This window comes from Desmodus rotundus, chromosome 4 (assembly GCF_022682495.2).
Source record: "Desmodus rotundus isolate HL8 chromosome 4, HLdesRot8A.1, whole genome shotgun sequence".
NCBI lineage: Eukaryota > Metazoa > Chordata > Mammalia > Chiroptera > Phyllostomidae > Desmodus > Desmodus rotundus.
Window position 1 is genome coordinate 134,166,080 of NC_071390.1, and position 22,686 is coordinate 134,188,765.

General features: G+C 36.6%; 1 protein-coding gene across 5 annotated transcripts in view; it reads right to left on the bottom strand.

Annotated features, from left to right (window-relative positions):
* The window catches only part of PRKG2 (protein kinase cGMP-dependent 2), a 92,627-nt gene that overhangs the window by 7,778 nt on the left and 62,163 nt on the right, over positions 1-22,686 (bottom strand). For all 5 annotated transcript variants that reach the window (XM_045184842.3, XM_045184838.3, XM_024577083.4 and 2 more), the window contains 3 exons: positions 10,367-10,530; positions 6,155-6,277; positions 57-119 (listed from right to left, as the gene is read on the bottom strand). In XM_045184842.3, coding sequence (XP_045040777.1) covers positions 57-119; positions 6,155-6,277; positions 10,367-10,530 — 350 coding nt within the window. The remainder of the gene's footprint in view (positions 1-56; positions 120-6,154; positions 6,278-10,366; positions 10,531-22,686) is intronic.

Consider the following 22,686-nt stretch of genomic DNA (forward strand, 5'->3'; position numbering starts at 1 on the left):
ACCACCATTTTCTATAAATTTCTATATATTTCAAGGGCAAAGAAGTAACTATGTACCTGTGTTTCTTAATGTCATTGATTCCATTCTTCAGATTTCCCAGCCTTTCTGTTGGATTCTGCCTGAAATGATAATATTTTCAAAAGACAGTTTATAATAATTATACTTGAGTAAATTTTAAATTAAAATTTAACATTTCTTTACTCATTCATTCATTCATTTACTCAGTAATATTCACAGACTAGGCATTGAAGTAGAGGGAGATAAAAAACACATGCCTCTCTCTAGGGAAGCCACAGTCAAATTAGTGTTAGGAATATATCTACATATGTATCTATAATTATATTTGTAACTATCTACAGCTATATTTCTATCTATACCTTTATACCTTCTAGTGTTTTAAATGCACTAGAAATAAATATGTAAAAGAACAAGATGGGGCTATCTTACAAACTCTACTGAGAAAACCAGGGAAAGCTGTAGATGATCATTTACATCTCGCCTGTACGCATTCACAAATTTCTGTTGGTAACCCCCTGCTAGGTTTCATGTTCTATATTTACAAAGTTTTAATGCTTCAAAAAATGTTCAAATGTGTGAAAAACAGCAACAAAGTTCAAACAAAATTATGTAATTCTTCTGTTCTCCAATAAACTATTTTTAATAGTAAATAGAAATTTGGAGTGATTTAAAATAAGGCCAGGGCATTGTCCAAGACAGCAGTGTTGGAAGAACCTGAACTCATTTCTTCCCATGAACACATCAAATCTGCAACTACATATGGAACAATTCTCTCTGAAAAAGACCTGAAAAGTAGCTGAACAGCTCTCTCACAACATGTGGTAAAAGGGCCACATCAAAGCAGGTGGGAGACACAGAGACACAGTCTCACCCAAAACACTACTCCTAGTGTGGCAACCGATAACCAGGAGGGATCTCACAGATCCAAATCTTCTTGAGGATCAAGGGATCATACCCAACATCAGTCAGCCCAACCCTTGGGAGGCTCAATGGGGAGATGAACCCCCAAAATGTCTAGCTCTGAAAATAAACAAGGCTCTGAAATACAACTTAGGAGGCTTAAAGGGCTGTAGGGAACTGAGATATTTCTGTTAAGGACTGGCACACAGACTCATTTACCCCAGAGACCAGTACAAAAGTAGCAGTTTGAAAAGTGCATAGGCTATATATAAAGAAAATGCATTTGCTAATCTTAAAAAGTGTCTGCTGGAGAGGCAGGGGCCTGTGGAGACTCTCTCCTGGATGGAGGTGCTGGCAGGTGCCATTTTTGCACTCTCCCTCTATCTTGACAGTGCCAGACAGCACGCCCCACCCAAGAGCTCTCCTGCAGCCACACAAAAGTCAGCTGGTGAACCCTGGCCCCACATTCTCCCATTGCTTGCTAAAAACAGCAGGCATGTGTGGTTCACACAGGAGACACATTAGATCAGATAGACTTAATAGATATTTACAGAAAACTCCACCCAAGAACAGCAGAATACACAGTCTTCCCAAATACACATGGAACATTCTACAGGATGGATCATATGTTAGGGCACAAGACAAGTCTCAGTAAATTTAGAGAAGACTGAAATCACATCAAGCATCTTTTTTGACCACAGTGGGATGAAACTAGAAATCAAGTACAAGAAGAAAACTGGAAAAATCATAAATATGTGGAGGCTAAACAATATACTATGGAACAACCAATGGGTCAGTGAAGAAATTCAAGTAAAAATCAAAAAACACCTCGAGACAAATGAAGATAGAAATACAACTTACCAAAATCTAGAGGATGCAGGAAAATCAGTTCTAAGAGAGAAAATCATAGTGATACAGGCCTGCCTCAAGAAACAAAATAATCTCAAATAAATAATCTAACTTTACACCTAAAGTAACTACCAAAAGAAGAACAAAGCCAAAAGTTAGTAGGAAGAAGGAAACAATAAAGATCAGAGCAAAAAATAAAACAAAACAAAACAAAAAACAATGAAACAGAGACTAAAAAGACAATAGAAAAGATCAACAAAACTAAGCTCAGGTTCTATGAAAAGGTGAAGCTAATAAATCTTTAACTAGACTCAACATGATAAAAAGAAAAAAGCTCAAATAATTAAAATCAGAGATGGAAAGAGAAGCTATAATTGATAATACAGAAATGAAAAGGATCTTAAGAGACTGCTATGGACAATTATACACCAACAAATTATATACCTAGAAAAAAACAGACAAATTCCTAGAAACATATAATATTCCAAGACTGAATCATGAAAAAAAAAAGAAAATCTGAATAAAGTGATCATTAATAAGAGGATCAAATCGGTAATCAAAACCTCTCAACAAACAAAAGCACAGGGCCAGATGGCTTCAAAGGTGAATTCCACCAATTGTTTCAAAAGATGATATAATACCTATACTTCTCAAACTCTTTCAATAAACTGAAGAGAAGGGAATGCTTCCAAACTCATTTTTTGAACCCAACATTACCCTGATACAAAAACCACACAAGGACATACATACATAAAAATTATAGGCCAATATCTCTGATGAACATAGATGTAAAAATTCTCAACAAAGTATTAGCAAACAAAACATGCACCATGATCAGGTAGGATTTATTCCAGTGATGCAAAGATGGTTTAACATCTGCAAGTCAATCAACATGAAACATCACATTAACAGAATGAAGGATAAAAATCATATGATCATCTCAACAAAGGCAGAAAAAGCATTGGACAGAATTCAATATCTATTTAGGATAAAAACCCTCAAAAGAATTAAGTATAGAGAGAATGTACCTCAACATAATAAAGACCATATGTAACAAGCCTACAGCTAACATCATACTCAGTGGTGAAAAGCTTTAAGTTTTTCCTCTAAGATCAAGAACAAGACAAGGATGTCCACTCTTGCCACTTTTATTCAACATAGAACTAGAAGTCCTAGCCACAGTAATTAAGCAAGGAAAAAAAAGACCTCCACATTGGAATGGGAGAAGTAAAACTGTCACTATTCATGGATGATGTAATTTTATATACAGAAAACTCTAATGAGTCCACCAAAAAACTTGTTAGAACTAATAAACAAATTCAGTAAAGTTGAAGGGTACAAAATCAGTATAATAAAGATCAGAATGGAATAAATAAAATAGAGACTAAAAAAATTTTATGTTTCTATATACTAATAACAAACTATTAGAAAGAGAAATTAACAAAATCCCATTTACAATTTCAGGAAAAATTATAAAATATCTTAGGAATAAGTTTAATCAAGAAGATGAAAGACCTGTACACTGAAAACTATGAGACATTGATAACATAAATCAAAGAAGACACAAATGAAAAGATATCCCGTGCTCATGAATTAGAAAAATAAATATTGTTAAAATGTCTATATCGCACATAGCCATCTACAGACTCAATGCAATCCCTGTCAAAATGCCAAAGGCATTTTCACAGAAATAGAACAAACAAGCCTAAAATTTGTATGGAACCACAAAAGACCCCAAATAACCAAAGCGATCTTGAGAAAGAACAAAACTGGAGGCATCACGCTCCCTAGTTTCAAACTATATTACAAAGCTATTATAAACAAAACAGCATGATATTGGCATAAAAACACATATAGAGCAATGGAACAGAACAGAAAGCTCAGAAATAGACCCATGTACATATACGGACAACTTATAACAAAGGAGGCAAGGGGAAAGGACAGTCTCTTTAGTAAGTGGTGTTGGGAAAACTGGATAGCCACATGCAAAAGACTGAAGCTAGACAACCATCTTTAATTATACATACACACACAGAAAATAACTCAAAAGGATTAAAGACTTGAATCTAAGACCTGAAATCCTAAAACTCCTAAAACAAAACAAAAACATGGGAAATAAGCTCCTTGACACTACTCTTGGTGATGATTTCTTAGATGTGACTTCAAAAACAAAAGCAAAAATAAGTGGAACCACATCAAACTAAAAAGCTTTTGCACAGAAAAGAAAACCATCAACAAAATGAAACGGCATCTTACTGAATGGGAGAAAATATTTGCAAATCATATATCTGATAAGGAGTTAATATCCAAAATATATAAAGAATTCATACAACTCAATAGCAAAAGGAACAAACAAACAAAAATCCAATTAAAATGGGCAGAAGATCTAAGTAGACATTTTTTTCCAAAGAAGACATGCAGAAGGCCTACAGGTACATGAAAAAAAGAGTTCAATATAATTAATCATCAGGGAAATGCAAATCAAAACCACAATGTAATTTCATCTCACACCTGTTAGAATGGCAAGCCAACAAATAAATGTTGGCAAGGATGTAGATAAAAGGGAACTTTTGTACAGTGTTGTTAGAGATATAAATTGGTGCGATCATTATAAAAAACAACATGGTGTTTCCTCAAAAAATTAAAAATAAAATTATAATATGATCCGGCAATTCCATTTCTGGGTATTTATCTGAAGAAGGTAAAAACACTAATTCAAAAAGACATACGCACCTTTATGTTCACTGCAATATTATTTACAATAAACAAACTATGAAAACCATCTAAGGGTCCATCAATGGATGAGTGGATAAAGATGTGAGATATATAGACAGACAGACACACACACACACACAGACACACTATTCAGCTATAAAAATAAAATATTTGAAATATTGCCATTTATAACAACATGGATGGACCCTGAAGGTATTAGGCCAAGTGAAATAAGTCTGACAGAGAAAGACAAATACTCTAGGATGTCACTTATATATGGAATCTAAAAGAAAACAAACAAAACAAAACTCACAGATTCAGAGAACACAACAGCGGTTGCCGGTGGGGCGGTGGAGTGGAGATGGACAAAACGGGTGAAGGGGGCCAGGAGGTCCAAACTTCCCATTATAAAACAAATGTCATGGTGATGTAATTTACAGCACAGTGACCATAGTCAATAATATTGTAGTGCATATTTGAAAGCTGCCCAGAGAGTAAATCTTAAAAATTCTCATCACAAGAAAAATTTTTTTTTCGTAATTTTGTATGGTGATGGATGGTAACTTATAGGAGATCATTCTGTGTGGTGTGGGCCCAGCTCCCACTCGGAAAAGCCAGTGGAAAGTGAGGTCCAGCACACAGGACCCACGCCCATGGATAGGTTCTCACATGGAGATCAGGCCTGTATTTTACCTAGGCCGCTAAGAGGCTTGCTTTTGCTAAAATTCCCCCACCCTGAATTGAGGCAGCAAATGTTTACTGCATATCTTTAAAGTAACTTCCTAAAATCTATGCTAAACCTCCCAAGTATGGAGTGTAACCAGTTCAACCACTTTCCCTTTACATTTGCAAATATCCTTCCTTTTTTTATGTAATCAGCAAGCTCCTCTCCTTTGTTTTCTGTAAAAGGTAACCACCTAAAGCCGAACCTGTGCATAGTAAATGAGGGCCATCCTCAATATAATGTGCCCAGAAAAGCAATAAAAGCCTGTCAAGGCAAGGGTCAGCGCCCTCTCCTCTTGAGAGAGTGGCCATGCCGTCCCTTTTTCTCCACAGGATTTCTGTAGTCCGTGTGAATTTGTCCATTGCTGCCACAACACACAGATCCCACAGGCTGGGATCCACATCATCAACTAAACTTATTGTGGTAATCATTCTGCAGAGTATATAAATATCAAATCATTGCACTGTACATGTGAAACTAATACAGTATTATATGTCAATATACCTCAATAAAAATAAAAATAAGATAAAACAAATCCAGAGAAGCACTTTTTAAAAAAATGAAGCTGGAAAGAAGACATATAGTAACAGTTTATCATCACCACCAATTTTCTCTTCAAGTAATAAATTGTAAATTAATTATTCCCTTATTAAGCTAAGGTTTGTGGTTCCATTTTGCTTTAGAACAGATAAAGATGATTCCTGAAGTAACCTGAAAATTTTAAATCTCTTTTATATTATAAGTAGGTACTGTGATTCTAAAACATAAGGTAAACTCAAACTCCCAGCATAGACTGCAAAACAGAAAATGATTTTTCTTTAAATAAATTTAGCTACAGATAATGTAAAAGGAAAAAAAGTAAACATATACCTGATTTAAAATGTGTGAAAACAGAAATCAAAAGCCTTCTCACTTTCCCCAGGACCAAGAGGTTTCTGTCATTCTCACCTGCAAAGTCTCCTAATCAAATCCTCTGGTCGTCTTGTTATTTTTCTGGGAAAATCCATTTTTTCAATTCCTTTGAGAATCAAATTGTAGGTCATCATTTGGTCAATCCCAGAAAAGGGTGGGCTAGAGAAAAAACAAAACAGAACACTAGGACCAGGGTCTGAGACACATTTACAACTAAGTTTGTGCTTGCCTGCCTGCCCTCCTTCCTTCCTCCCTCCCTCCCTTCCTCTCTCCCTCCCTAACTCTCCCCCCTCTCTCATTAGTTCTTTTATGACAAATCTGGAGACATGGCAGAAAAATCATTTCATTAATTTCACATCACTTAACAAATTACACACATACACATTTATGCGTACAAGTAATTTGTCAGATGGTGATAATTACTAAAAAGAAAAATAAAGGGAGGGACAGAAAATGACAGAGAGATGTGTAATTTTTTTTAGACAGAATAGAAACAAGAAGCCTCTCTCAAGTTGACAATGGAGCAGAAGTAAGAATGAAGACGAGGAGTGAATGACCATCTGTGGTCAGAGGATTCTAAGACAGCAAGTGTAACGGCCATGAGTCAGGAAAACCTGGAGCAGTGAGGATGACATTGTTACTAGTGGAGTGAGCAAGCAAGAGAAAGGGATGTAAGAGATGGTCACAATATTTTACAGATCTAGCGGGCTATGGTAAGGACCTAGGAATATGTTTTGGCTCAAATGATCTGATTGCCAACAGCCAGAATATGCAGAAACTGCGATGGTGACGGCCGTGGAGGAAGAAAGGCCTGGTAGCCCAGACTAGGACAGTAGTAGTGGTGAAGATGGTGAGATGTGGCTGGATTCTGGGTTTATTTAGACAGTTAAACCAACAGGATTCACTGATAAGGTGAATGGGGTGTATGGTAGAAAGAAAGAATTTAACAATGATGATCAAGTGTTTTGACCTACAGAATGGAGCTAACATTGACTAAGAGAAGACTGGGGTAGAGAGGAGGTGGAAGGGTGCAGAGCAGGTTATGAGGAATCAAGAGTTATGTTTAGAACATGAAATAGAAATGCTAAGCAGGCAGTTGAATTTATGAGTCTCACTTTTGTGGAAGAGGTTAGGGCTGGAGGTATGACTCTGAGGAGTCATCAGATAGTATTAATGACCGTGGAACGTGATGATCTCACCCAGGGAGTGAGTAGATGGAACAGAGATCAGGAACTGAAGTGGCCCAGTAATGAGAAGTCAGGATGATGAGAAGGACTTAGCAATGGAGACTGGGATGGAGCCAGCAGTGTGGGAAAATGAATGGGGAAAGAGAAGTCCTGTGAAGAGAGCATTTCAAGAAAAGTGTTGCCAAGATGAGTAAGCAAGCCCTGGGAGTTGAATTTAAATAGTATTTTAATGAATATACTTTGCTTTTAAAAACATTTTAATATCCATTCTTTTATATCCTTTAACATTTGAAAAATAAAGATGATTTTCATTAACTATTCTCTGTTTCTTGGTCATGCTTGAGACCTTTTTGATACTGAGAATCCCTATCCTTGGTAATAAACTTGTAATGAGGTCAGTACACTAACTTTTAAATAACCTGTGTTTTGCTTGTGAAGAAAAAGAGGTAGGAAAAAAATATTGCTTTAATATTTTCAACTCTTTTATATATTTACAAATATATTATATTTTGTTTTGAGTTTGTTTCTGTTATTTTCTCATCTTCACTTATTTCCTGACTCTAGAATTCAGGGCATTTAAAAATGGTGAAGGAATAGACATACAAGTCCAGGAAGCACAGAGAGTCAGTCCCAAACAAGAGAGACTGAAAGAGGAACACACCAAGACACATCATAATTAAAACACCAAAAATTAAAGACAAAGAGAGAATCTTAAAAGCAGCAAGAGAAAAGCAGGTATTTACCTACAAAGAAGTTTCCATAAGACTGTCAGCTCACTTCTCCAAAGAAATTTTGTAGGCTAGAAGTGACTGGCAAGAAATATTCAAAGTGATGAAAAGCAAGGACCCACAACCCAGATCACTCTATCTAGCAAAGCTGTCATTTAGAATGGAAGGGCAGATAAAGTGCTTCCCAGACAAGGAAAGCTAAAGGTGTTCATCATCACCAAGCCATAATTACATAAAATGTTAAAGGGACTTATTTAATAAAAAGAATATCAAAACTATGAACATTAAAATGGCAATAAATTCACAACTATAAACAATTAAATCTAAAAATCCAAATAATCCAACAAGCAGACAGAAACAGAACCATAGATATAGAGATCATTTCAAGGGTTATCAGTTAGAAGGGGGAGGGAGAGAATGATGGAAAAAGTGCAGGGATTAAGAAGTACAAACTGGTAGGCACAGAATAGACAGGGGGATGTTAACAATATAGGAAATGCAGAAGCCAAAGAACGTATATGCATGATCCATGGACCTGAACAATGGTGGGGGGATTGCTTGAGGGAGTGAGGGGTGCTGGGTGGAGGGAGGCAAAGGGGAAAAATTGGAATAACTGTAACAGCATAATCAATAAAATATATTTAAAAAATAAAAATAACTTTTCTTGTGCCCTACCCTGAAAACCTTTACAAAAACAATTTTTCAACTTTTTTGTATGATACCTCAAGCCACCTTAGTAACTACAAGATATTGTTTTTTTTTATTTTTTTGCCTTTCCTTATTGCCTCATTTTATTTCCTTACACCTTTAACAATTTATCCCAGCTGATGAAAACAGAAATGTTTATTCTCCAGTTACCTATTGGAACCATCATGTATCTCTTAGAAACACAGCTAACAAGTTTTTCAAGAAGAAAACAAATTCACAAAATGGAATTCCTCGTGTCACAAGACCTTAAGCAACTTTCTCTCTGAATGACAATGTGGATGTTTTTCTCTTCTTTCCTTCAAAATCTTAAGCAATGAATATTTGAGATTGATTACAGATAGTATAAAATAATCCTTCACATCTGTTTGCTCAATGCATGTTGACAAGGATGTAGGATGTAGTCACAGATAACCTAACACTGAAATTTGTAGTGTAAAAAGTTCGCAAAGATTCTGTTTGTAAAGTATGGGTTGAGACTTGAATTCCCATCAATGGGCTCATTCCAGTGTTTTCTTATGCCATTCAATTACGCAAATCCTCCCTGCAATTAAGACTCTGAACACTTGGTTATAAAGGTTTATGAGGATGATCGAATGAATCAGTTAACGAAAAGTGGAGGCACAAAACTGGAAGGAGAACTGATGGAAATCCGGTGGCCATGTCCATGCGTGGTACTGCCTGACAAGCGTGCAGGGAAAATGCAGCACATTCAGAGCTAGCAGATCTGGGGTCAAATCCCCGATCTTAGGCAGGTAGCTCACTGCCCTGGTACTCTAATCTATGAAATTTAAATCATAGAATAATCATAAATATTTAAATTATAAAAAATAATAAAAGTTACTGTTTTAATTTCCACAGAAGTTTGTGAAAACTAACCCAGATAATACACCTGTAAGTGCTCTGTGAACTGTAAGATGCTTTACAAATATGAGTTAATATTACATATAGCCTACATATGTATGTGGGTGCGTGTGCATGCATATAAATGTGTATGTGTGCATGTATGCTGAATATTTGGAATCTCGGATTCATTAATGTAGCCTTTTAATCTCGTTTGGAATGACAATTCAATTCTGACTGCTAAAACCCCTGCTGTGGCACGTCTCTGTTAATTAGCACCTCCAGAAAGCAGTTGACAAGGGGAATAGAGCTTAATTCCAGCAATGTTGCTTTCTGTTAGCATTTCTGATTAATGATTTCTAGGGAAGATAAAAGAACATAGCTAAATTTAGTCTAATTGATCAATGAATTTAACTGAAACATGATTTTCTCAATTACTATATATATATGAGGAAACAACATAGCCTTTAATTTCAATTCCTTTTCTTATTCTTATGCTGGATTATCAAAACTTGCATATTCTTAATATGTTATCCATAATAATAGACCTTGCCATTTTAGGTAAACCATAGCATTCTTTACTCCTTTGTTTTACCCTCCTGAGTCTCTTCTCTACATTATAAAGTAGCAAGAATACCATATGTAAAATAATGTAAAGAGGAAAAGGCATCACATTTCCAAAACATTAAACTTTACGTTTTATATATATATATATATATATTTCTATCATTAGTTACTTATTTTTGACTTCTCTGAAGAGGCTGAACACAACTTGAAGGACTTACTTGCCCGTTAGGAGCTCATACACTAGGATTCCCAGGGACCAAAAATCCACACTGAAGTCATGGCCTTTGTTGAGAATGACTTCAGGAGCTACGTACTCTGGGGTCCCACAGAATGTCCATGTTTTCTGTCCAGATCCTATTTTCTTAGCAAATCCAAAGTCCACCTGGAAAACAATGTCAAAGAAATTTTCAGACACAATAAAACTCATGTTCCTCTTTAAGACTCCCTCTAACTTCTCCAGTCTTCTTTCTACACTCTCACCGTTACTTCACACCACACACACACACAACCACACACACACAGACCCTCTTGTTTATTTTTTATAGGGCCTGGTGTACATCTAATTACACTGGAGAAATTTCTGTGGACAAACCTCAACACCCACAGCCCCTAGAGGAATGCTTTGGCAAAGGGAGACCAGAAAAACACACGTGAAGCAGCCCAGGGCCAGCGGGATGAACATAATTTTCAAATCAGTGGTGGTGCTCATTGGGAAGAGAAGAGAAGGGTGAAATAATGGACTTAAAAGCTCCATCGCAGAAAAAAAAACAATAACATAATTGAGAGTTTGGGAAAGGGATCACTGTTGAGAAAAGGCATTTAAAATTCTTGATAGTCTCTCTTTTTTAAAGATTTTATTTACTTATTTTTAAAGAAAAGAAGGGAGGAAGAAAGAGGGAGAGAAACATCAATGTGTGGTTGCCTCTTGAGTGTCCCCTACCAGGGACCTGGCCCGCAATCCAGCCATGTGCCCTGTCTGGGAATCGAACTGGTGACCCTTTGGTTCCCAAGCCGGCTCTCAATCCACTGAGCCTCACCAGCCAGGGCTCAACGGTCTTTAAAACCATTATGCATAATGTCTGCCCCACTCAATTTTGACAGTCCAAAGAAAAAGCCAGGATCATCCCGTTTGAACCTTGGCTGGACTCTGTACACTTTCAGTCCATCTCAGGGAGGTGGGTGGTGAATAGCAGCTGCATTAGCTTATTTTTTCTGAATAATAGTATTAACTCAGCCAGAACCCACTATTGGCCAGGCCCTGTGCTAGGCATATAGATACAGAGTTGACTAGGAGAAGCTCCGTGTGTTGGGAATACTTTCACATATGTGATTAATATTGTATCACATAATATATGATAAGAGTAAAAGATTATGTAAAATATAAACTCAGACGGCCAACCCCCCCCCCCCCCATATATTTCTGGAACATAAGGAAGAAGGTTGGGAAAGATGTCAGGGGGTAACACCTAAGCTCAGCCCTGACTGAGGATTAGGAAATTTCCCAGGGTAATGAACTGGTGCTACCCTCCTCTGTCTTTTCAGAATAGGCCACTGCACTTTTCTGAGAGACTATTCAATGAACTCTACGCACAGAATAGAGACAGGAAAGAAGGCGGGAGCAACAGAAGACACGCTCACTGAACGGAGGCAGTGTATATGACTGACTGACAGCCTGCCCTGCAAAACAAAGTTGATTTCCTTCCACGGGGGTTATTTAGCACATACTTTTTATCTTCAATATGTGCAGATATTATTAATAAAATGCCCTCCACCTCACTGAAGTAAACAGACACACAAATTATACCTGAGCTTCAACATGCACATTTTAATAGCTTTATTACCCACACTATCTCAATAGTATGGCAGTGATCTTGGCTAAATCCCTAAATAAATAAGGTTAGCATATCAAAATAGGACCTTACTTAGGAAAGTATGAGTCAGTGAACTATAAAATTCAGCCATTTATTTAAATGCTAAAAATATTCACGTTTACCTTAAATTGTTCTTTTAGACATTTAAATTTTTACTAACGCTTTTTAGGATTTACCACACAACAGCAAGATTTCCTTCTTAGAAAAAGGGAATTTAAACAACTTAATTTGAAGTGGGATTTTACTCTTTTCTTTTATCTACGTAGAATGACTCACAAGGATTATAATAGATGGCTGGGGATATTATGAAAATAAAATCCGTAACCAGTTGAGATTGGCATATCTACTTAATCCTCAGAGAAAGAACCATTATGAAAATCCTAGCTAATTTTACAAAGACTAAAATTTAAGAGACGATAAAACAACGCTTATAATTGCATTTTAATGCATGCATATGTGGAAATATATTTTGTTGTCTTATAACAGCTTTTCAACTCATTTTTTCATTGCAGATTTTTCCTTTTAAGAATGATTGTAAATTTATTTGATGTTTAGGAGAGTTCTTCTAGTTCTAAAAGTTGTAAATTTTAATTTGAATAGCTGGTTTTCTTTTTGTAATATTTTCATGTACAAGAGGCAACCAATCAATGTTTCTTTCTTTCTCTCTGTTCCTTCCCCATCTCTAAAAAAAATCAATAGGAATGCCGTCAGGTGAGGATTAAGGGGAAAAAAGAGGTGGTGGCCCAAAGAGGTGGCAATAATTATAGGAAAATTTTAAGATTCATGAAAAGTTACCACTTCTTATTTCCTTTGATCTTACCAACTTTGGTCTAATCTATTTGGTCAGAGGAGACTGATGCTCAGACCTGCCCACTCATGTGCCTAACATGCCCATATTTTCTGATGGCAAGTTCTGTATATTTTCCATAAAAATTCACACTGCCTCCGTGTTGTACCGCCAAAGCTAGCACCACGAAGCCTGTCTTTTTTTAACCCTATGCCTTCTAAGCAACGGAAACATAAGTTCTTACCTTTATTTATTCAACTAATATTTATTGAACACCACTAGGTACCAAGCACCAGGACAGAGACCAAACCCCAGTTCTCTTCGAGCTTATATTTAGCAGAAAGACAAGTATTAAAAATCTACCATACATAGTAATTTCAGATAGTGCCATATAGTATGAAAAAACACCCAGCAGAATTAGCTATGGAAAACGATCTGAATTGTACTTTAAATAGGGTGACCAGGAGAAACTTCTCTGAGGAGGTAGCATTTGAGAAGATTTGAGCAGAAGCCTGCGTGAGCTAAGAAAACTCAATAAAAATCTGAGCAAGAGTGATTCTGTCAGAGGAAGAGCTAGCACATAGCCCCTAGCCTTTGAGAACAAGCATGGTAAGTTCAACAGAGACAAGAAGGACAGTGTGGCTGGGCCATAGGTAGTGATCTGGTAAGCCACAGAAAGAATTTTAGATTTTTTTTTCTAAGAGGCCATTAGAGGATTAAGAGAAGGGTTATGCAAGGCCTAATGTTTTTTAACGAGATATTCTAGAAGACAAGAAAATACACATCTCTTTTAAAAGTTCTACTAGTAAACTGAGCTTTCAAGAATCTCTGGAGAAGCTTCACACAAGTTTTATTTTCTTGTCTCCATTAAATCCTCATTAAGTCTCCAATGATTTTAATAAACTAGAAGGTTTTAAGATGTTTCTAAATCTGCAGAGGTGAGGGCATCATTCTGTAATGGAAAAATTAGCACTGTGGCTTACAGGAGCTGGGGTCCAGTAAGTATTAGCTTTTTCCCAGAAGTTTCTCTCTGGGTCAGTAAATTTGTCAGATATTGGTTTTCTTGGTCACATAAAAAATGTAATCAAAATGACCAGTCTAATTAAGCCAGATGATTCAGAGAGACATACCATTCCAAAAAAATATTTACGTGGCATTTTTAGGACACTTACTTTGCCCAAGTCTAGACAAGGCTAACATGGAATCTGTTTATCCTGTCTGCCAACAGGCAACAGTGGACAGCTTCCCCTGGATGGCAGTGAGAGTGAGGGAGGCTGAGTATGGGATGGGCGGATCTTTTATGATCTTCATGGGGGCATGGTGACTACCCGAAATACTTGGAGTGTCTAGTAGGAAGTAGGAAAGATGAAGAGGAACTTTGCATACACAAGAACAAACTGAAAAAAAATCATTTGAAGCTCATCATTATGAAAAAAATCATTAGAGGTATATATAGCACCACCTCTTTTTTTTTTTCCTTAATCCTTACTTGACGACATGCTTATTGATTTTTTAAGAGAGAGGGGAAGGAAGGGAGAGAGAGAAACATTGACTGGCTGTCCCTTGTCCGGGGATCAAACCCGCAACCTAGGTATATGCCCTGACCAGGGATCAAAACTGCAACCTTTTGGTGGAAGGGATGAAGCTCAACCAACTGAGCCACCCAGCCAGGGCTATGCCACCACCTCCTTGAGCAGGATTTACAAAATTAGTTCCTTTCTCCTGTAAGGTTCTTTAACACTGTTTATATTCCACAATTCCATCCCTTATGGCAGTTTGGTCTACTTGTATGATCAGCTCCTTCCTCGAGAAGAAGCATTATATCTTGCTCAGTTCGTACCCCCTACAGCATTTGTAACACAGGAGATGTTCAACACATGTTTGGTGAAAAAAAATCTGAATAGATTACCATTAATACCAGTTTCAATAAGATATCTGTAATCTTTAAAACAACTTTACAATTTTGTGAGCTAGGAACTATTATCTTAATGTTAAAAATGATAACATTAAAATTTAGGAAGGTCATGGATGTTTGAGGTGACACCTGAACCAGGTTCCAAAGGGAACATTCCCATAATAAGTAAATTGATGAGGAAGTAGAGGGTATTTAAGGGAAAAGAAGCAGCATATGTTAAGTACTTTGGTGGGAAAAGCTTAATTTAATAAGCTTTTGTCATTTAATAAGAACAGCTAATAATGGTCTGACAAAAAGAATACAGGTGGAGCCAATGACTACTTTCATTTTTAAGTAAGGAAATCCTTGCAACAGATAACATACTGGGACACGTATGCAAGTTTTGAAGCATGAGAATAAAAACACCCCTGCACTCCCCGCCAGTTAAAAAACCAGAACGGCGCCAACGAGGAAGCCCTACGTGCTCCTCCCGTCGTGTTCTCCTGCCCGACGCCAAGGGTCCTACCCTGAGTTTTGGGCTTATCATTTGCTTGCATTCATTTCCAGTTTTACCACAGATCTGATACCCTTAAATAATACAGAGTCCTCATTTTTTAAATGTTTAGATAAATCTTATATTAATTCCTGATCAAATTGCCTCTTTTCACTTAAAATCCTATCTGTGAATTTAATCCATATTACAGTACTTATTTTTACTCTGCATCAGATACCATTGAATTGACACACCATGTTTATTTTGTCCATTTCATGATTGTTGGACATTCATATTCTCTCTTTTTGTGTGCTATTACAAAAATGCTTCTATTAACATCATTTTGCATGTTCCCGAGTGGAAATGTGGAACATAGTAAAACTGCTGGGTTAAGGATGTGGTATCTTCAACTTTACCAGATATCGTCCAATACTTGGGGCGGGCAAAAGTAGGTTTACAGTTGTGAGTACGTGAAACAGAGAGTTTATTCTTGTATTATGTATTAATTATTGCATTATTTTCCATGCAAACAACTATAAAGCAACTTTTGTCCCACCCACCTGTTTCCATTGCTCTAAATCCTATCATTTAGTGGTATCAACTTCTATTTTTTACCTTCTGTAAGTATTAAATCACTGTGGTTTAAATTACATTCCCTCCGTCATTGGTAATTAGTTTGAGCTATGGCATTATAATTAGTTCTGATATTGCGTGTCCTCCCATCCTGTTCTTCATGCCTTCAGAACTGTCTTGGCAACTCTTTGCTCTTGGTCATTCTACATAAACTTTAGAATCAGCTTGCCAAGCTTCATGAACTCCTCTGCTGGAAATCCACTGGAAATGTATCGAACCTGTGGGTAAATTTGAAAACTACTGATATGTCTGGGATGTCCAGTCTTTCTATTTTTAAACCCAGTACATCTTTCTGAGTTAGTTAGGGTAATGCTAGCTACTGCAACACACACATCCAAGAAAGTAAAAAAGCTTAAGCTCTACATTAACGTTCTTCTTCCTCACATAATGGGTTTTCCTGAGCAGCAGGGAGCTCTCCTCCAAACAGTGGTTCAGGGAATGCAGGCTCCTTCCATCTCACGGCTCTGCAAATCTGCCCTTTTCTGGCCACAACCCAGGAAGACTGCGTAGAGATCAGCTGCACAGATCACTATCAGCCCGGGTCCGAGGCTGGTGTGCAAAAGTCATCTCCCATTTCGCGAGCTAGAACCGAGCCATATGCCACAACCAGCACAAAGAAGGCTGGGGTGTGCTGTCTAGCGCTGTGCCCAGAAGAAAAGAGAATGAGCCTATCAATTTACATCTTTTTTACGTCTTTCTATAAATGTGTATAAGTCTCTCAAAGCTCTTAGATTTTTGTTAGATTTCTAGATACCTTATATATTTACTTAGATATATTATATTCTGATTTTTATAAATGGTATTTGTATAACTACTTATCAACTACATTTCTGGTATTTAAAAATACTACCCTGAGGTCTTGTGTTATTAATCTTACATCCAGCAACCACAGTAAACTCTCTACTTAATTATAGTAATTTGTTGTTACATTCTGGATTTCTACAGAGTTAATCATATCACATGGGGAAATACATTTTGTTGCTTACTTTCTAACCTTTCTTTTAATTTTATTCATATCGTACTGCACTGGGTAGGATCTCTGGTAAAATACTGAATAGAAGTGCTTATCCCACTGACTTTTAAGAGCATACTTCTAATGTTTCATCATTATGTAAAGTGTTTGCTCTAAATTTTTATCAGGCATCTCTCATTAATAAAATTTATTTACATTCCTTGTTTGCTAAGAGATTTTTATCCTAACTAAATGCAAAAGTGTATGAAAAAATCCCCTGTATCTATTGAGGTGATTAAATAATCATTTATTTTTTAATCTACTAAGGCAGTGACTTGTTTTATTGGATTTTTTTTCCAATTTCAAGGATTTTATTTTATTTTTTATTGTTGTTCAAGTACAGTGGTCTCTATTTCCCCCCATCATTCTCCCCTGCCCCAGTGACCCCCACCTCCCACCCTCAATTCTACTCCCCTTTGATTTCTCCATGGGTCCTTTTTAAATATTAAATGTTTGCATTCTTGAGATATATCCAACTTTATTATCATGTATTATCCTAATTTGTATTCATTGTAGTGTTCAGGTTGCTAATATTTGGCTTACAATTCTTAGATTAAATTTGTGAGTGATTTTGGACATTATTTTGCCTTTCTTAAGCATTTCCTTTGGAGAATTAAGTTTATACTAGTTTCATAGAACAAGATAATACAGAGTTTCCCAAATACTTTCTATTCCACATAAATCTCTGCTTTAACTGTTATGTTCACTTATGATAGTATATATCTGTATCTCCTATCTTTTACTTTTAATCCATATTTCCACAGATTTGTTAATTTTATTAATCTTTTGAAAACAACCCTTTCCTTTAATTTCCATATGCTTTAATTTCATATTTTACTAATTCATGTTCTTAACTTTATTTTTTCTTCTCTTTTCTTTGGTTTTCCCCTTTTTCAACTTCTTAAATTGGATGTTTATGTCATTAATTTTTAGCCTTTCTTCCTAAATTACCATAGACAATAAGTCAGAGGGGCAAGCCACAAGGGGCTGCATAGAGGATGGGGTGCATCAGATCCAGGGGTGCCCTGGGGACTTCAACCAGCTCCCCCACAGGTGCAGCCACTATGTCCAGCATCTGGAGATGGGCTGAGGGCTGCTGTATCCCCCGGCTTCCTGACGGTGGGTCCTGCATCCTCCTACTGCCCTCTGACCCTGACACCATAGACAGGGAGCCCTGGGGCATATCCCCCATTGGCCAAGATGGAGTAGGGGGAGGTTTGTAAACTGAGCATGCTGAAAGCTAGCAGGATGATTGGATAGAGAAAACAAGCCACACCCCAGCCCTTGTAAGAACCACACAAGGGCTTGCACAGGAAGGCAAGAAGGTCTTTGGGACGGGAGTCCACCATTCTTCCAGGTCCAACACCTGAATACAAGCCTCCTTCCTTCTGGACCAACACCTGTCTCATGAGTTTGGCTTTTGGTGCCACAGGCAGCTGTACCCACTTGTTCTGTTTCACCTAGTTGAAACTTTTAAGGCTATGCACATTACTCTAGCTATATCCGCAACCCACTTGTGGTGATATGTATGTAATATATTCTGTTTTTTAATTGAACTTATTGGGGTGATATGGTTAATAAAATCATACAGGTTTCAAGAGTACAACTCAACAACACATCACTGTATACTGTGTCGTGTGCTCACTGCCCACGTGGTTCCAATGCCCTCTTTCGCCTCTCCTCCCCCCCAGCCCCTTTCCCTTTGGGTCTGCTTTTCTTTGCTTAACCCCTTCACCTGTTTTACCTGTTTATTAATATTCATTAAAGTTTCCTCTTCATGGATCCTTCAGTTATTTTGAAATATTCTTAAAATTTCAGTGAAATGGGTTATGATTTTTATTAGTGGTTGCTTCCTATTTTTAAAATTTTGTTAATTCATTTCTACCTTAAATATATTGATATCATCATCTAAAAACTTAATGTCTCTATTTTGGGAGATATATTATTTTTATCTTGGACTTCAACAAAACATTTTAAGAACTTCTCACTCTATTCTTCAAGTCACCTCATTTCTCTTATTTTTCCATCTTTCTGTGTCTCTATGCTATTGTTTGTGTAAATTACTTAGATTTATCTTTCAGTTTACTGATTTTTCTATTTATGTGTTAATCATCTGCTATTTAACCTATTACATTTTTTCAGATTGATGTATAATTTATAAGCAATAAAACGCACATATTATTGGTGTACAATTAACTGAATTCAATATAGGTCATACTCATGTAAGTACAACCACCATACAGTCAAAATATAGATGCTCCCATTATCTCAGAAAGTTTCCGCATAACCTTTCCAGTCAAATACCCTTCCCAGAGCAACAATTATATTTATTTCTACCATCTATTCTAGAACGTCAATAGGTGTAATCGCAGGGAAGATATCCTTTTGTGTCTGGCTTCTTTTACTCAACACAGTTTTTAAAATTCATGTTCTTGCTTGCTGTGGAACGCATTCCTCCATACTGCTAAGCAGCACTCCGTTGCTGAATGTGCTACTACAAGTTTATGCTGTCGATGGGTGAAGGGTATTTAGGCTATTTCTGATTTGAGGGCTTTATGAGTAAAGCTGTTATGAACATTCTTGCCCGAGATTTCTGAAGATGTAATTTCAATTTTCCTGGATAAATATCATACAAGGAGTGGAATTTCCACCAGGAAGAGAAATTTCTTGTCACAGGACAGGTGTACGTTTGCCTCTATGAGAAACTGACAAAACTATGCTTCAAATGGCTTATAATTCTCTTTTCCCACTAGAAATTTAGGAGAATGTCTCATCAACACTTGGTACTGTCAATCTTGTAAATTACAGTCATTGTAGTGGGTATAAAATGATTCCTCTTTGTGGCTTTAATTTGCATTTCCTTGATGACTACTGATATGGCTTATTGATAGTTCTTATGTCTTCTTTTGTGAAATGATTTTTCAAGATCTTTGGACATTTTAAAAATTGGGCTGTCCTTTTACTATTGAGTTCTTTATATGTTCTTTACATGTTTCTGGATACAATCAAGTCCTTTGTCATAAACACACATTGCAAATATTTTCTCCCACTCTATGGTATAACTATTCATTTTAATTATAATGTTCTTTGACAATCAGAAGTTTTTAGTTTTGATGAAGTCCAATTATTATGGACTGCATGTTTATGCCCATCCCCCAAATTCATATGTTGAAACTCTAACTTCCAGTGTGATGTTATTTGTAGGCAGGGTCTTTGGGAGGAAATCAGGTCATGAGGGTAAAGCACTTATGATAGAATTAGTGCCCATATGAGAGACAAGAGAAAGCTTGTCTCTCTCTCTGTTTCTCTCTACCTTCTGCCCTCCCTCTCTCTCCCCTTCCCCACATGTGAAGAAGTGAGCAGGCAGCTGTCTGCAGGCTGTCTAACCAGACACCAGATCTACTAGAGCCTTGGTCTTGGACTTCCCAGCCTTCAAAACTGTGAGAAATAAATGTTTGTTGTTTAAGCCACTCACTCTATAGTATTTTTGTTACAGCAGCCTGAATTTTTAAGATTACTACTATTTGTGTTCTAAGAAATCTCTGTTTATACCATGTTATGAAGATATTACCCTATGTTTACTTCTGGATGCTTTAGAGGTTTATGATCCACCTTGAATTACCTTTTGTAGATAGTGTGAGGAGGGAGTCATGTTCATTTCCCCCCCACATATGCGTATCCAGTTGTTTCAGCAACACCTGTTGAGAAGACCAGCCTTTCCCCTTCTGCTATAAATCAGTTGACTATATATATATATATCTTTCTGGACTTTATTTCATTTTATTAATCTATTTGTCTATACTTACACCATTATCACACACCCCTGATTACTGTATGTTTAAAGTATGTCTGATATCATATATAATAAATTTCTCAACTTTGTTATTTTTTTCACAGTGGTTATTAACTCTTCTAAACACGGCATTCCTTTGTAAGTTTTAGAATAAACATCTCAGTTTCTAAAAAGAATGGTTGCTCCAAATTCTATGGCAAAGGCCTTGAATCTGTAGATATTTTGGATAGAATGAACATCTTATCAAATATTGAGTTATCCAATTTATGAACATATCTTATTATTTAGTTATTTTTTTCTCAGCAATATTTTGCTACTTTCAATGTAGAACCCTTACACATTTTTACATATTAAATTTATTTGATTATTGTATAATGTTTGATATTATTATAAATAGTAGTTCTATTAAATTTCTTAAATTTTACTGCTGGTATATAAAAATAGAATATTTATCTGTATATTGACTTTGTAGCTGTAATCATGTTTAACTTACTTATTCTTTCTAGTACTTTTTTGGTAAATTCTTTAGGCTTTTCTATATCAACAATCATGTCCACAAATAAAAACAGGCTTTTCCTGTTTTTAACTTCTTCCTTTCTAATCTTTGGCCCTTCACTTCTTTTTCTTGGCTTATTTCATTTTCTAAAACCTCTGTTACAATGTCATAAAAACTGGTGAAAGAAAATATTCTTGTCTTGTTCACAGTCTAATTGAAAAATGTTGAACATTTCACTATTAGATATAATGCCAACTAAAGGTTTATCCCCCTGCCTTTTACAATAAGAAGTGTCCTGAAATGATGAGCTGTAAACCGCTATTCCAGTGTAGACTTGACTCAGTGTGGTTTCCTTCTTCAAGGGTTGACAGGCTGTTTTTTGTTGCTTTCCAAGGTATTTACACATCTTTACACATATATTATAATTAATCTTAGCAAGATTAGTCCAATTGAAGCTACTCTGACCATTAATGAAAACTTCAATTGAATATTTAATTTCAATATTATGTTCTTAATTTCTTAATAGAAGTTTTATTGGTTAGTTTTTTCCTAAACCTGTTAGGTCTTTTTTGAGACTGCTCCTTATTCATTCATTATTCCCTCTGTTATTTTCCTCAAAGATTTTGTTTATTTATTTTTAGAGAGAGGGGGAGGGAGAAAGCGAGGGAGACAAACATTGATGTGTGAGAGATACATCGGTCAGTTGCCTTGCACATGCCCCTAACTGGGGACCCGCCCTGCAACCCAGGCATGTGCCCGGACTGGGAATTGAACCAGCGACATTTCGCAGACTGGCACTCAATCCACTGGGCCACACCAGCCAGGGTTCCCTGTTATTAAAATGCATTAGATGTATTTATTTTACGTTCTTCATCTCATTATTCCAATATTGAGACATTTATGTGCAGGCTAAATAATGTTTATGCTATCCTTTTCCCTCATCTTAAATTTTATTTTTAAATGTGAACTCATGTTCCCTGGAACTTTATCTCTGAGAGTTCTGTGTGTCCTGAGTTGAGAGTACATTCTTCCAGAGATGATATATATTGATTCTTGGAAACTTGGGCATGCCTCCAACATGGATCCATTTTCATTTAAATTCTCGCTTGGGTATTTCCATCCTTGAAGACTGGGCACCCAACCTCCATGAAGACCAGTCTGTGGCCAAGATTTCTTAGAAAAGACTCTTTCATTCCTCTACCAAAGGCCCAGTAATGAGAAAGGCATGTTTTTTGTTTGGTTTTTTTTTTTTTTTTTGCATTTACTCTGTCTTTATGCATTAGATATTTTTTTTTTGATTTCTGTTTCCCTAAGAGTATACTCTGTGTGATTCCTGGCTCTGTGCAATCAATGTTCTCTGTTTCAACTACCCACACTGCCCTGGTCCAAACCTTGGTCTCCTGTTCCCAGAGAGTGCAGCTCCTAAGCAAGCCTCCTAGCCAGCTAGGGTTGCTGGGCACCCACAGGAGAGCAGCTTCAGGGTTTGAGTTCCATCCTATGCTACTGCTCAAGCTTGGTTCCCAGCCTCAGGAGAATCCCAATGCTGTTTTATAAACCGA